This window comes from Mytilus edulis, chromosome 5, assembly GCF_963676685.1.
Source record: "Mytilus edulis chromosome 5, xbMytEdul2.2, whole genome shotgun sequence".
NCBI lineage: Eukaryota > Metazoa > Mollusca > Bivalvia > Mytilida > Mytilidae > Mytilus > Mytilus edulis.
Window position 1 is genome coordinate 45214409 of NC_092348.1, and position 17279 is coordinate 45231687.

Consider the following 17279-nt stretch of genomic DNA (forward strand, 5'->3'; position numbering starts at 1 on the left):
CTCAAAAAAGGTATTTTTTTTTTAGGTACATCACAAGGAGTTATATATATATTTTTTAATCAGATTACCTACAACTTGGTCGATATTATTGCATATTAATTGTTTATTCTATGTGATTTTAATGAGCGTCCTTTCGAAAAGCTTTTGATTTAATATTTTTGCATGTCTTTGTTATAAATATACTATCACAAGGTCACACTACATCTTACGAAAGAAATTTATCAACGTGAATAATGCCACTTCGTTTAAGCATTTATCGCATAGAATAGATAATATTACATGTAAAGGATAACATAAATTAACAAAGAAAAATGACAGTTTGCAAGAGCGCGTCAGCCACTTAATATCCAATTTTCGGAAAAAATATATACAAAAAGAAAAGAACAATGTACAACATGTTATCTATATTTCTTAGTGAGTAAAAAGTAAATGTCCATCATCAAACTTGAACTGAATTCCTCCTGTTAGATTTTTCGCGTTCTTTTCGAATCTAAACATGGTTATTGTTTTGATATTCCAAATTTGCATTACAATGCGTTGCTGCCGAAAATTGGCAAATACATAAGATATGAAAACAAAAAATATAACATAGTTACGTCATTTTCTCTGTCTCCCAATGGCGTATTGCATTACATAGAGGCAAAATAAAATTAGTGTAACAAACAAAACAGATGTGTGCATGTATGTATAAAGATCATGATTAAGGAAACTCAGTATAATCGTGTTGCTTGTTACTAATGCTGTTACACTTCGTAATGAGTATGATCTTCAAGCGCAACTGATGAATATGATATACACAAAACTTGGTCATGTTTGTCAAACGCATATAATTCTTGAGTGGTTTACAGAACCACTAGATCAATGCAACTACTTCTTAAAGTTTTATGTTCAAGGGTTTCACCAGCCCAGCCCCGTGTTCGATAATCCTGTCATGAAATATATTTGGTTTATTTACTCTCATTGTCGTCTACAAAAGTGTCAAAATAACCAACAAAATAAAAGTTTGTCTACACCTAGGCTTAAATGAACTGAGCAAGATTTGGAATAAAATTTAGAAAATTTGCTTTTTCTATGCTCCCCACATTCGTTTCGATTTCAGTGTTTCGTCTGTTTTGATTCTGGAGCTACTGCGGAGTATTGTTTAGACCGATTGTGTGTCTGGTGTTTAAATTAATAAGTAGCTTAAACATTTTTACGAATGTCATCCTATCAATACTTCTAAAAATAAATGACGGTGTTGTAGGTGATGTTCTAAATTTTCTGAAATGTTTGTTGTTCAAACTCCGATATTGTGATCAATATTCGTTGGCTAGCTAGTCATTGTGCAAAGTTTAATTTAGAATACATTGATGTTGCTATCATTTTCAGACTAGATATTTGTTCAGTTGTTCTTGAATATGTTTAATAATGGTCGGCTTTCTAGATATTTTTAAATATTAAAAGTAATATAACAAAACAACCGAACTCCGAGGAAACTTCTAAACAGAAAGTCCGTAGGTAAATGACAACATCAAAAGTTCAAGTACATCAAACGAATGGATAAAAATCATTTACCGGATTTGATATAGGTATATTCTTATGTAGAAATGGTGGCTTACACCCAGTTTGATAATAAATATCTATATCTATAACGGCCGAATGAAATTCCATTAAATTGACAAACAATGCTGGAACAAACAGACACTATAGATAAAAATGTCAAAAAAAAAGAGCTACAGCAGTGACATTGTGTTATAATCTTAATTTATAAAAACAACAAACAAATATGTCAAGAAATAAAATAGGGCACATAGACAAAAGACAAAGCTCATAAGAAAATAAAAAGTTTTGTTCTCATTTTTTTGCAGACACTTGTGAATGTTAATTCAGTCTAAGTAGCAGCTGTAATCTCTTAAATACCGAATGAGTTGGGAAATGTATATCACATAAACAGGTGAAGCTGTTATATTGCTGCTAAGGTAGGGGAATTAATAATTTCAAAACTGAAATCGTCTAGTTTGTCATAGATTCTGGTTTACTCAAATACATGTGAAAGAATTCGTTTCATTGATATTCATTCGTCTACTTTTAATTATATCGTTGAATGGCATGGAAAATAATTAGATATCTGGCATTGTCATTTAAGATCTCTAATTTAAAATATCTGCATCAACCACGGATAAGGATTATATAACTTTATACACAAAACAAGTAAAATCACTATTGTGGAATAATGTGGTGATTTTGTACAATTGAAAGCGTCAGAAAAAATTATGCTATAGTCTTTGTATAGGAATTTCATTTAGATTGATCTTGTTTCCATTAGCTTTAGTTTTATATAATACATTGATCGAATTTCTATTATTATTATTTAATATGATTGTTTTAAATCCTAGTAATACTTAGACATTATGCATTATAAGTACAAGCAAAAATTCCATTTGAAAAAGAAATAATCTTGGGATTTGTAAAGCAGTGAAATTCATTGTCGTATTACTTAGTTTTGTTGTAGGTAAAATACATGGTTTACATGTTTGATTGATAGTTCGGATGTTACATGTTGTAATAGAGTTCTCTAATCCATAATATTTCCGACCGCGACTTAAAGTTGAATTACTATATTCATTGTTTCGGATTATATAATTTCTCACTACAGTAAACAGGAACAATTACATTTTTCATGAAGATAAGTTAACTTTTCAAAAATAAATCATATATTTTAACGTTGTATTGAGACACAAGTGTGTAAATAGCATTGCACTTGATTATCTGTGATATTGTTTAGAATTATCTAAATGTCAATGGGGCATGGTATTCCTTGCTGTCATCAGACCATAATTATCTTTTCATACCACGCCTACATACAGACTTTTTAAAAAAGACAGTTGCATGTTACTCGTATTGTGCTTTAGACAAACGTACAAAAACAAAAAAACAAAATTATAAAAAAAAGTTTAACATGACTTCTTTGTTTTGAAACAGAAAACTTAGAATACGCTTCAAGTTCATATACATGTATAAAGGTATATTACATTTTTGTATATGTGAACTACGAAAAAAATGTAGGAGTTCTTGCAGAATTTATGCATACTTCATTAGCCAATTTATATATGATAGTTTTATCAACTTTTACTGGATTGGTTTTGTTAGCCAAATGAACAAAACGTGAGTGATTCCAAAATAAAAACAACAATATATGTTCATTGTCGGGAAAGATAAAATTTATTTGTATAAGCTTTAGAAACAGGATGAAAAGCGAGGCTCCCCGAGGTTTTCTCCTGCTTCGTAGCGAGTATAAATGAATTTTATATTTCCGACAATTAAATATTGTTCATTTATCAGTGTATTAACCGTATGTAGATGGTCGTCTCCTTTTAAACACACACTGTACTTTCGGGCGATACAATTGTATCGCCAAAACCTTGTTTCAATGGAAGTTAATATTATATCATTCACTTTTCAAAAACTTTACCGACAAAAAGACTGGGTTTAGTTTAATCTTATAAATATATTTGATCTTTCAATTAAATCAAACACATTTTGTTTTAATTTGTATATACATGTTTAGTCAATATCATCATGTGTATCCCGTTAACTGTTGTATTATACTTTTTAATTACAGTGATGATATTGAGTAACAATTTACATAACATGAGTACAGCAACACACTACCAGGTATTATATATAGTTACGTATCGAAAAAAATTAAGCAGTTTAATTTCCTGCATAGCATGCAATATCTGTTTCTGCTTAAATAAAAACCTTCATTAGCTTATAGAAAATTGGGAGGATGGGGGAGTCAAGTATGAAATTAGGTGAATTAATATTTCTTCTTTTTGAGACTCTTATCATCGTAGCTTCTCAACATCAAAACAAATTGTATAACATGATTGGATATAAAAGATCCTTGCCTACTTTTAAGGGCCGTAATAGTATACTGTACATATCGCTATCGCTACGGTATGTTTTCTGTTGTTTGTTTACATAAAAAAGTAAAATTACAAAAATACTCAACTACGAAGAAAGTCCCTCCTCACATTGCAAACTCAAATGACAAAACACATCAAACGAATGGACAACAACTGTCATACTCCTGACTTGGTACAGGCATTATCAAATGTACGACAGTCTTATCAAATTCCGTTATATTTACAACGATGCGTGAAAAAACAGACATGATAAATAAAAAGGTCAAAATATGGGTACAGCAGTCATTACTGTGTTACAATCTTAAAACAAACAATTTTACAAAAAAACACAAAAGTATCTATCAAATTTAAAACATATTTGACTGTGTTGTAGCGTTTTATTCTTTTAACTCTTTCTAAGACTCTACTTCTTTTAACTCTTTCTAAGACTCTACTTCTTTTAACTCTTTCTAAGACTCTACTAAAAGCTTAAAATACACTGTATTTATACATATGCATCTGATGATTAAAGTGTTGTAGAAATAAGTTATTTTATATGAAAAACAAGAATGTGTCCTTAGTACACGAATGCCCCACTCGCACTATCATTTTCTATGTTCAGTGGACCGTGAAATTGGGGTACAATCTCTAATTTGGCATTAAAATTAGAAAGATCATATCATAAGGAACAAGTGTACCAAGTTTGAAGTCGATTGGACTTCAACTTCATCAAAAACTACCTCGACCAAAAACTTTAACCTGAAGCGGGACAGACGGACGAACGAACGAACGGACGGACGGACGAACGAACGGACGCACAGACCAGAAAACATAATGCACCTCTACTATCGTAGGTGGGGCATAACAAAAGTTGATGTAAGGCTGATTGATTATTCATGAAGATTATGAATCAATTATTCAGATCCAAGCGTTTAATTAGTTCATCTCTATTTGACATGGAAGTAAGTTTTAAAAGGTCATTGATCAACTGTTTATAATATATACTTCAAGAAATAATTTTTCAAAGGCATAAACATTCATAATTGATACACTTTGGTTTTAAATTGGAATCGTCTCTTATGTAGGACTTTGAATGCATAGTTTAAGTTAAATAGTTTGATCTTTGGTGTTAAAATCGTTTTTAAATGGATTACTGTAAAGTTTAAAATGTTCATGAGGGGAGGGCTGATTTTGCGAAAAATATGATTAAAAAAATTACATTCGCCTCAATTATATTCCATTTGGTTTTAACCACTTCTTTGTTTTTATCCTATGAATGAAACAAATACATGATAATAGCGGAATACCACTTCTCCGTTGTCCATCGAGTTTCGCCAGTTAGTTGAACTTGATATACTAGTAGAATATTACCACCTATGCATCTCTACAAATTCATGCATATTTATCACATATCCATTCTATACTTTATCGTAAGTATGTTCCAAGGTACTTGTATGAATACAGGATCGCAAGGAATATATAGATTCCTACACTGCAACAAGTGTGTTACGATATTTCTCCACTCGAGACAGTTAAATTTTAATATTTAAAGCGCGAGGCTTGCCGTGCTTTTTAAATAATTAAAATTTAACTGTCAAGAGTGGAGAAATATCGTAATACACGAGTTATATAGTGGTGGAATTTGTTTCTCTAATGATTTTTATCCTTCTGTTTCAAAGATTTGAAGAAAGTTGTGTAATTTTTACGTGACGTCATGAGGCATGGTCGTCTTTTTTTCATGACGTCACAATAGGAAAATTCCGAAGAAATCAAAAAATTTTAACGTCACAATTAAATGATTAAGATTCAACCAATCATTTGCCGAGAACAGATGTTTCACTAGTGAGGAAAAATATTTTTCTCACACCGGTCAAGAAATGTGAAAATAGCGCAAAAATTAGAGAAATATAGATTCCTACACTGCAACAAGTGTATTACGATATTTCTCCACTCGAGACAGTTAAATGTTAATATTTAAAGCGCGAGGCTTGCCGAGCTTTTTAAATAATTAAAATTTAACTGTCGAGAGGGTAGAAATATCGTAATACACGAGTTACAGTGGTGGATTCTGTTTCTCTTATGTTTTTTATCCTTCCTTTTCGAGGATTTGAGGAAAGTTGTGTACTTTTGATGACATCACAATAAGAAAATTCAAAGAAAACAAGAAAATTTAACGTCACAATTAAATTTCAACCAATCATTTCCCGAGAACATATTTTTCACTAGTGAGGAGAAACATTTGTCTCACACCGGTCAGGAAATGTGAAAATAGCACAGGAATAAGGGAAAATGCAATAAGGGTCACTTGGCTTCTACTGTTAAAAAAAAATTCAAGTCTCATTTACTATTTTCAACTAGAAAAACATGCAGCTTTCACATGTTGGATGCCATATCTTCAAAATACACAGCTAAGTTTGTTGCATGTCTGTTTCGGGATATAACTGATGTTTTAGGAATACAACAAGTTTCATTGTATTGTAAGTTTTCATTGATGTTTGAGTTTTGAATTCGACTTTTTGATATCGTCCACCTCATTTTCACTTCATATTTATATATAAATTATTAAGTTACTTTCAGCCTTATTTTCTGATTTAATTATTAAACACAATTGACAAATTGAAACTACATTGTATTTATACGGAAGCCGTAAGGGGACACACAAAACATTAGAAAATATTTTTTTTAATTCGAGATCACGATAAAACATTACCGTTTTACCGAGATCTCGATAAAAAATATATCGTTATCTCGATAAAACGAAATTGTTATATCGAGATCTCGGATTATTAAATCGTTATCTCGGATTATTAAATCGTTATCTCGATTTATTATATCCAGATCTCGATTTATTATATCCAGATCTCGATTTATTATATCCAGATCTCGATTTATTATATCGAGATCTCGGATTATTATATCGAGATCTCGGATTATTATATCGAGATCTCGGATTATTATATTGTTATCTCGGTTTAATATATAGTTTCGTTTTCTCGAGATAACGATATAATAATCCGAGATCTCGATATAACAGTTTCGTTTTCTCGAGATAACGATATAATAATCGAGATCTCGATATAACAGTTGCGTTTTGTCGAGAAAACGAAACTGTTATATCGAGATCTCGGATTATTATATCGTTATCTAATAATCGAGATCTCGATATAACAGTTGCGTTTTATCGAGATAATGATATATTTTTTATCAAGATCTTGGTAAAACGGTAATGTTTTATCGTGATCTCGAATTAAAAAAAAATATTTTCTAATGTTTTGTGTGTCCCCTTACGGCTTCTGTATATTTATAATAAGGATTAATGGATTTGAAATGTATTCATATAATTTTTCGAACATAAATGACAGTGCATCATAAGCCTAAAAAGACTGGTTGGTATAGATATACATGTTAATTGACTTCTTAATTATGTTAAAAATTGTAATATATTGTATGTCATGTATATGTAACAAATTGTACTTTAAAATAAAAATATCTATCTATCTATGTATATGCATTTGCTTCTTATAATTTAAAGCTAGTACGTTTACAGATTTAGAATGCATTGAGATTCCAATGTTGTTGGGATTTTTTGTTTTGTTTCTTTAATTGCAACGTTAAATTGTACTGTTGTTTTCAACGTCTATATGTTTAAACAGAACACGAAGAAGTTTTACTGACCTTAGAGTAGAGATCATTATTTTGTTCTTAAATTTAATGGACTTTTTTGCAATTGACGAAGTTTTAAATGACATTAATATATATGACTATTAAACAGCGGTGTACTACTATTGCTCTTATTAATATGGATATATAATACTTTTTCTGTTTTATTTTATGAGATTATAGTATAATAAATGTAAAATGTCATTACGTATTACGTTCACAATTAATGTTTATTGATTTAATATTTCTAGGCCAACTTCTCACATAAATTACCATATAGTTTTTTAAACGAACAGATATCCTGAACAGCAAACACAAAGACAAGTAAAGTATTAATCAAAATATATTAATGGGCCAATAAGTAAATGTCATATTGTAGTTTTAACCTTATACGATTCTATCAATTGTTAAATAAGTAATTTTCCTCGGAAAGTTTTCATTTACTTTACTTTATCAAGTATATTAAATTGAATTTGATTCTCGTGAGTTGATTTATCTTTTATCTTTATGTAGAATAATAGGAGTTGAGAAAGGCCAAACAGAAGGGAACACTAAGCTTTTTGCACTTGTTTTATAAGAAGTAACGATTTGAACACTTGTAATGCAAGATATCATATGACACTGAAACTAACATAGTCTTAACCAAAACACTGAGCAACACGAATCCTATCAAAATCCGGGAACGATCTCATGTGCTTTAGAAGTGTAAGCAGATATTTATCTATTCAGCTACCCGTCGTGTTGTGCAAGTTATTTAAAATTCAGTGATACATTTTTGTAATTCTAATGTGGGAGTTCACATTCGGAGAAAAAGAGAGCGGAATTGTTGTTAGGAAGACTATAACAAATTCGTCGCCATCATTGAAACAGATATTCCGTAATGGTTAACCAACTCCGTGATGGCGTCCGTAATATATCCAAAGAAATGATTTCGACTTCACCACATGAAACTCTTGACTTTTTTTATACAAAAATAGACAGACCAGTAATATTTTGACTCTATTCACACCCTGTTTTCAATTGAATTATATGGAATGATAAAAGATTAAAAAGACTAAAAATGGTATTTTCTGTAAAGACATCTTTTTACTTTGCGAAGACAGACGTTCGTTAAATAAATTGTAATGTTTTTCTTCGACAATGTTTGATATGATATCTTGTTCAAAGAATGAAAATGCATGATCCTTAATGTTGTTCAAATTTTTGAAGCATGCGCTTCTTCAATATTGTTAACATACTTAGAATAACGAATTGTGTGTGCAAACTTGAACCTTTCATTCGTTTTGATTCATAGACGAAAATAACATGAACTCGTCCAGTGTTTTCAGACAGATGGTCAAGTAAATATTGCAGTTTGTAAGAAAAGAGAAATTATAATTAACCTGTCATCGGATATATATTTATTTTTGTAGAGCCTATGTGGTCAAGTGGTCTAGCGCGACGGGCACAGTGAAAGGCGACTTGGTGCCATGATATTTCATTAGCATGAATACGAATCCCGGGAAAGGAAGTACGACAAATTGTCTTTCCAAATTTACAGATATAACATTGTTGAGCTGATGTTTAGACGAATTCTATATAAAGAATGTATTTTCAAACTTGTATCAACATCACTGCGTGTGATATGGATAATATCTGTCGCAGAGTTGTCGATTGATGCCACGATATTTCAGTAGCACGAGAGAGAGAGAGTTCACAAGACTGTAAAAGGGGCGAAAGATACCAGAGGGACAGTCAAATTCATAAATCGAAATATAATATAAAATATATCGTAAATAGTCTAATTCGATAGGTCACATTCGTTGTGAAAAGGGAAATTATGTAGTTACGACTCTCAGTTGCCATCCATGTATTTTCATAAATAAGTATTGATACAATTTCACGTTCTGACACAATACATGCTGGGCATTTTCAATTTGTAAATACGTAATGCTGAAGATATAACTATCCACTCGAACTACATTCGATTCAATTAAGTTCTATGACCAATCCAAATCAAAATAAGTGTGACAGGTAAATTTGGTACAACATGTTCGCTAGAACCAGAATATCACATAATCTTAAAAAAAAATACAAAAAGGTATCAATAACCATAAAACGGTTGGCTCTATGATTCATATTGACCAAATTATCAGAATTTCACCCCCTCTACCCGGCCTAAGAAAAAAAAGGAATAAGAAGCGAAACGAACGTAGAAAATCTATGCAATGATTTAACACGGTACATACGTACTTTTTCTATTATCAATTTCGATCAAATCAGATTAATGTTTAAAAAAATATTTATCACAAGGTTTGCAGAAAATTTTTACAGCATATTTTTTTTTAACATTTTACGGAAGGAAAAGACATGTTAAAGGAAACGACATTAGACAATTGTAATTTACATCATCAGAATGTTGATGATTGACGTACATGATGTTAGATAAGGAGAAAAGGGCAATCTCTTTTGTCGTCAAACAGTGACAAGATTGAGTTAACAACAAGTAAGTATTGTAAATTACAATGTATCATACATATAATGTATAAAGTCAAAAATAGTACATTACATTTTTTTTTATCTTACTAAAACATGTAATATCGGAGAAATACTCATCATTGCGAATATCAATGAATGTCAGTTAAAAAAAGAGTGTACATTTTTATTAGAAATTCTTTGCTCATGAAAAAATAATATATGTAATGGCTGCCTTACATTTTTTTTAAAACCGTATTGAATTGAAATGGCGTGCCTCTTTCTTTCATCGGGTAACAAATAAAAAATTGAAAAAATGTCTTGCATAAAAAGTTTAAAAGCTACAAATGTAGTTCTTGAAACTGATACTAAATAAAAAAAAAAAGAGTAAAAAAAAAAAGAAATTATCTGGTTTCTTTTTTTGAGCAAGAAAATACTGCATCTTTCGAAGCACCTGTTATGTGTCTCAGTTTTTGTATAAAATTTATGTTTTTATTTTATGTATGTTTGTGTAGAAACGGTGATTGTTTCTATTTTGTTTTCCTTTAAATCATGTTTTAGTTATATTCAAACATTTGTTTATACACATAAACGCAATACCAAATCCAATTTGATTGTATAATTTATTCACATTTCGATTTTCTTTTTCATCAGAGACGATCGTTGCTTTCTTTTTACACTGATGCTCGATTCCATATACATAATATATATATCTTAACAGTTATAGTACGGCGGCTTTGTGAAAAAATGTGCACATCCTGCTACAAGCATGAAATTTGGAATAGACCTTCCTCGACTATTACTCTTTTATTTCAGATAGGGAGGCATTTGAAAAAAAATGTCTCACTTCCGGTAAAATCCAAAATGGCGGACATTATTATATATATTATTGTCATTGATTTTTATATATTTTTAGGCTATTAAAATGAGGTTATTGATTGCTGTAATTTTACTCTCTGTCTGCTTTACAGGTAATGTCATATCAAACATAAAACAAAATTTTAAATTCACAATATTTTCAACACAACAGTGACTTATATCACAAAACGTATACGCAGTGCTTGGATTACAAAATTTGCACTCGAAACAATAAATTTAGAAAACTTTTGATTGGTTGATTTCTGAGTCTTAGTAGGAGAATCGTTCTCGTGACCATGATGGGCGATCGGCATTATTTTGCCGATATTGGTCCTTATATTTTCTTAAGATGCACCGAACACGTAACAACTCGTGCTTTTATAGTATTTTTAGCAAACCGTTTTGTTACTTACATAAAAGAGTTATTAGTTGCGGAATGTATACATAATCACACATGATAGGTCGGAATAGGACCGTTAAATATGATGCTTGCGTAATTGCATGTAGTTAAGAATCATGCTATCTTAAACGTTAATGCATCCATGAAACAGCCTTTTGTGGTGTTCGTATGTAGTCTGTTGTAAAGCAATATGTTTGTCCTTATTCAACTAAGCCTAAGTATTACGTACAGTCGAAATTCTCGCCCATTATCTCGGTCGACACCTTTGAGAATCTATGTATTTGTCAATTAACGTTAAAAAGCAAAATCACAAAAATACTTAACTTCGAGGAAAATTCAAAACGGAAAGTCCCTAATCAAATGGCAAAAACAAAAGATAAAATACATCAAACGAATGGACAATTACTACTGTCATATATATTCCTGACTTGGTACAGGCATGTTCAAATGTAGAAAATGGTGGATTGAACATGGTAAATAAACAGACACCAATCTATCAATAAATCATTTGATTATACATATTTGGACAGATTGTCGAGTTTAGGTTTAATCTTCGGATTAAGGTGGTACCTACAAAATGTAACACTACAGGGAGATAACCATGTAAAGTCAGCTAAACGTTTTAATTACGTTGTGTTGTAAAAGGAATATTAAGCTTCTCAATGATCAAAATAAGTGTTTGCAAACTGCTATATAACCAGTGTAATTTTTCTGATAAAACGGTTAGTTCGAATTTTTTGAAATTTTTATATTTTTGTAAAAGGGTCAAAGTAAATACTTTGTCAAAATTTTATGAAAATTAAACAACCCAAATTAATTTTACCTAAAGTGTTGGGTACCACCTTAATATATGAAAACAAGAAGACGTGGTGTTATCGCCTATGCTATAACTCTCCACAAGAGATCGAATGAAAAATACAGTAAGAGAAATAGAACAGCCATGCATTTATATCTATATTTATCAAATTAAAAAAAAATGTTTTTCTTATTAATTTAAAGTTTTAAATTTTAGTGAAAGAAGGCATCTATCAAGCTTCCACAACTGAACACGTCAATCAACGTAAATATGGTATGAATGTATCTGAATCTAGAATACCTGTTTCCCAAAAAAGAAGATTGGAAATTGTTTTCTGATCATGCTACAGAATATATTTTCGAAAGATGCCGATGTCTGTAATATATTTTTTCGATTATAAGTTGGTCTTATATATATTTCGCCTAAGCCAAGCTGTTCGTGAAATTGTCATATTACATTGTGTAGGTCAAATAAGCGAATTTCGAAATGGCATAGTGACATCAAGGGCGGCCTTTCTATCGTGAATAAAATTATTTTCCAGATTAAAGCAACTTGTACATTTGTGAATAACATTTTGAATAGTTTGAATCATCTTAATGTTTATTTTTGCAAATTTAGGGGTCCAATTATGGATATTATGATTCCCGTTCATTTTAAGAATTAAATTATGTTGAAATTGTATACAATAACTATTTGCAAGCTGGGCCCGTATGCATAAAACTACTGAAGTTAATGAGTCTTTATAAAATTGCTATTATTTAATATTGACAGGTGGCGGTTTAACAGAGACTCGAGATCGTAAATGTATACCATTCATGGACTGTGGCTTTTCTATTGATAAGTGTCCACCTTTTTGTCGGAGGAAAGGTTGCAATGGTTCACAGTCGAAATGTTTTGGATACACTCTATGCTGCTGCACAGGATGCAGTCATGGGAAATGACAGTTGAATCCATGCTGTCTGGTGTGAACTAAGGCTTCTAGTTGAAGACCGTACTTTGATCTATAACATTTTACTTTTACAAATTGTGACTTGGATGGCGAATTGTCTCACCGGCGTATACCACATTTTCTTATATTTATGTAATGGTGTGTGTCTAATAAAAATGTAAATGTGACTTTGAGAGACCTTTCACTTAAAAATTAAATGCCTCTTTCGATAAGTTTGATTTGAGTGAAAAAGCGTTTACCGAAGCTTATATTTTATATTCGCGCTTTCACTCTAAAAATGTGAATACATTAAACCCTTTTACTAGCCATTAAATTATATTTTAAAAAAGAAGCATTCAATTCTTATAATTAAATTTTTATTTCATTACAACCATGAAATTAAGAGTTCTATCGAGAGTTTCGTATTTTTATCTATCGTCATGCATTGTTTAATAAAAAATTGTCACAAGTAGTACGTGCAGTGGATGCTGTTGTGTTTCATACGGAAGTGCGTGACAATTTGATATTTGAGTGCGTCACAATTGTTGTCAGCCAATCAAAATTATGGATTCAAATGAAACGTTTTTAAGAAATGCAATAGCACTATAGCTCATTTCAATACAACGAAACATATGTATGTGTTATATGGTTTTCTATTAAGGCATTACAATACGATTAATGATTTGCCTCCCTCCACACAATCAATGTGAGTTTTCCATGGAAATTTATAAATTCATATAAACTAGTAATACAATTGTCCCTAAACATTTCTTAATAAACATCAACTTTATATTTACGTGTTTTTTCCAACATTCCATGGCAGGGCCGTAACTACATTGAGGCAAATGAGAAAAATGCCTGATGTTGGAAATTTCCAAAACAAAAACAAAAACAAAAAAAACTGAAATAGGATTGTCTTCATATCAACCTGAATTGTTTTCACGGAAAGTGTCTTGCAAGTCTCTCTGATGTCTCCCGTGCATGTTTTTCGAGATCCATGTTTCTATTTTACTTTTAGTTTTCAGAGTTGATGGTCTGTTGTTTGTACTTCTGTGTCCTGGGTTTGTCTTTTGTTCATTTATTGTCCTACTTTATAACTATAGTCTGCAGAGTGTTGATTTTCATTGGTAATCTGTGGTTTTGCCATGTTGCATGTCCACCTATGTCCAGACATTGTACGAGAAACTATTTTAAGAATATACGATGCTACTGGACATAAAAAAAAAATTGTCGTTTCTGCATGGAGAATTGAACTTGATATCAAAGAATACAAAACTGGCTCTTTTTTGTAGATGAAACTAGATACATGTAGCTGACATGGTTTAAATTAAAGTAAGACCACCAATTTCCCGGTATCAAATCATCTTTAAAAAAGTCAATGTATTGCCATATGACCTTTTACATTGAAGGATTAAACTTGCATGAGGTCGTGTTTAGACTCTTAAACAGAAAAAAAGAATATGGAGTAAACGTGCACAGGACCTTATCTCACACGAAGTCAATGCATAGAAAAAATACAAATGATCAATGGCCAAAGTTTTTTTTCCCTATTCTTCATCTTGATAGTTGATGGAGGGTCTTCAACAATAAAAGAATCATTAATACCATAAAACAAGGTCAAGATGGTCCTTAGTGTCGACTTAAGCAGTACTATTAAAATATAATGCTGCACTGTCACTCTATTTCAATCTAGGGGAGCTACCATTTGATTTTTAGGGAGGGGGGGGGAGGTTGGCTAGGATGAAATTTGAAAAAAATAGGCAGGACAGGAGTTTTGAGTAAAAAAAAGGCAGGATGAGACACTTTGCAAAAAAGAAATTCATGATGACAATTTAGGTAAAAAAATTCAGGATAAACTAATAAAAAAAAAAAAGGCAGGACCGAATAGAGTGAAAAATAAAAATGCAGGACAGAGATTACAACTAAAAAAAAATGCAGGACAACATTTTTCATCCTAGCCCCCCCCCCCCCCCCCCCCCCCCCCCCATAAAAATCAAATGGTAGCTCCCTAGCCATAAAAAAATCACCAAAGTCTGAATTAAGCACAATACAAGACAAGAACAGACAGACACAATGATTAATGATTATGAGAATTTCGGTTTTTGCTTTATCATTCTACATATCGGTCTACTTTTAATGTTGTCCCCGTAAAACCTAAAAGTCTTAAATTACAATGAGTTTTAAATTTGTTTTGAGACAAGAATATTGTCAAAAGAAATAGCTTAAAATTAATTGCGTTTCAATGTAAGGGAGCTACCATTTGATTTTTATGGGGGGGCTAGGATGAAAAATTTTGTCCTGCATTTTTTTTTAGCTGTAATCTCTGTCCTGCCTTTTTATTTTTCACTCTGTTCGGTCCTGCTTTTTTTTTTTTAGTTTATCCTGACTTTTTATACCTAAATTGTCGTCCTGACTTTTTTTTTTTTGCAAGTGTCTCATCCTGCCTTTTTTTTTACTCAAAACTCTTGTCCTGCCTATTTTTTTCAAATTTCATCCTAGCCCCCCCCCCCCCCCCTCCCCCCCCCATAAAAATCAAATGGTAGCTCCCTAAGAAAGAGTCCGGGAAACGCTCAGAATGCACGATCTTGCGTTATTTTTCTCGGGGCTTCTGGGGGCCTTAAGCGGCCCCGAGACCCCAAGCAAATTTTTTTTCACCTCGTTACGCTCGGCGAATATATTTTGCCTCAATATTGTAAGAGGCTATTTACGGCCTGCATGGGTTAGCGAAGGGCAGACAACGTAGCCACTGTCAACGAACTCCGAAACAAGTTGGCTTTATGCTTCACTATTTGTATTGCAGTTGCTAGCAGTCTTAATTATTGCTTATTGCTATTTTCGATATAAAACACGCAATCATCAAGGAAAACTATCTGCCTTATCTCCGATGCTACACAATACGATATACCTTTGATGTGGAAGAGAACCATGGTAAGTTCGACAACTGGAAGAATTGATGGATTCGGCATTGGTTGCTGTTTATATATTATATAATGTCAAGTGGAATATCAAAAGCATATTTATGAGTAGAATGTGAATATGACATTAACATCTAAACTTGCCTATGTGTCAGATAAAAGACAAGTTTTGAAGGAAAAAAAAATATTTGCATATGTACTGAATAGTGTATTTTATTTAAAAATTGAATGCTTTTTCCGGAACTTCATTTGGGGTTTAAAAGCGTTGACCGAAGTACATTGTGTATGAAGCGAGGAAGCGCTTCTTTCTATAAATGAGCCCACGGTCAACGCTTTTACAACCCTATGAAGTTACAAAAAGAAGTATTCAATACTTATAGTTTTTTTAGCTAGGATAATGAAAACACGATTTTTATCAAGTTTTTATTTAATTTACCTGTGCACTTTATGTGGGACCTCGTGTCATCATGAATGAAAGTTTTTATTGTGTAATGAAATTGAATAAGGAATAATACGCGAAATTTCAGTGTAACCAATCAGAAAAAAAGTATTTAAATGAAACATACATCTAAATTAAATGTACATGTAATTAATATACAGTTTTTAAAAATTTCTTCTCGTACAATGTACGTACCTAGCTGTGTTTTGTACAAGACCGACACATAGAGCCGGATTATTTATGTGCTTATTCACTAAATTACTAGCAGGAAGATTTGTCATTCTACCTGCAGACATTATTCTTAATCTAAGCCGATCAATCTAGGCTAGTATTCCTAAATGCCGCAAACGGCATAAAAAAAAGAAGCATGACATACCAATTTAAAAGAAAAATGTGTTTGCCCCGCCACTACGTGACAACCTAGCCGATGAATCAAAAATCAATATCGTTGGCACATACCAAATCATGCGTGTAATTTGTACAAGTTGTGAATGCTGTTATATTCGAAAAGCTGTACTAAGAGAGCCTATATATGTGAGACTAGAGGAATTGCCCTAGAAGTTGCAAAAATGTAAAACTAGTCAAGCCTTTACATTATGTTTCATTTGTTTCGCCGAATTTGTTTTCTTGCTACAAGCAAGAAATTAAAAGTTCGCGATCATACCTGTATATATGTATTACCATAAGAGTTATCTCCCCTTAAATGGCTTAGTTCAGGGGGGAAAAGATGAACAAAACACTCAAATAATTTGTTTAAACATTTTGGTTAAAGCAATAATCATGTGTTTTTCATTGTATGCATAAACATTCTTTAAAATAAACTTCAAACTGTCTCAAAGTTCCATATTTGGACAATTTGAAATATTCTAGACCGAGTGTGTACTGCAATTGTGTATTCCAAGATGGCGGTATGCAGCGAATCAACCTTTAGGCAATGGCATC

The 17279-nt window shown here is 31.7% G+C and overlaps 1 protein-coding gene across 2 annotated transcripts; it reads left to right on the forward strand.

Annotated features, from left to right (window-relative positions):
• The first annotated feature begins 3610 nt into the window (after positions 1–3610).
• Positions 3611–13171, forward strand: LOC139523766 (uncharacterized). 2 transcript variants are annotated; one of them, XM_071318017.1, is made up of 4 exons: positions 3611–3654; positions 10918–10972; positions 12272–12328; positions 12827–13171. In XM_071318017.1, the coding sequence occupies exons 1-4, from the start codon at positions 3631–3633 to the stop codon at positions 12994–12996; spliced, it is 306 nt and encodes a 101-aa protein (XP_071174118.1). In that variant the 5' UTR covers positions 3611–3630; the 3' UTR covers positions 12997–13171. The 2 variants fall into 2 exon arrangements, 1 of the variants encoding a protein (XP_071174118.1); XR_011664681.1 differs by lacking the exon at positions 3611–3654 and adding an exon at positions 9910–10032.
• Positions 13172–17279: the final 4108 nt, after the last annotated feature.

What these genes read in the sequence shown, in the direction of transcription:
- LOC139523766 (XM_071318017.1), top strand. Translation starts at nt 3,631, where the DNA reads ATGAGTACAGCAACACACTACCAG. An exon ending in GTACAGCAACACACTACCAG is followed by an intron (nt 3,655 to 10,917) that starts GTATTATATATA and finishes ATATATTTTTAG; the next exon opens with GCTATTAAAATGAGGTTATT. An exon ending in CGTCAATCAACGTAAATATG is followed by an intron (nt 12,329 to 12,826) that starts GTATGAATGTAT and finishes TAATATTGACAG; the next exon opens with GTGGCGGTTTAACAGAGACT.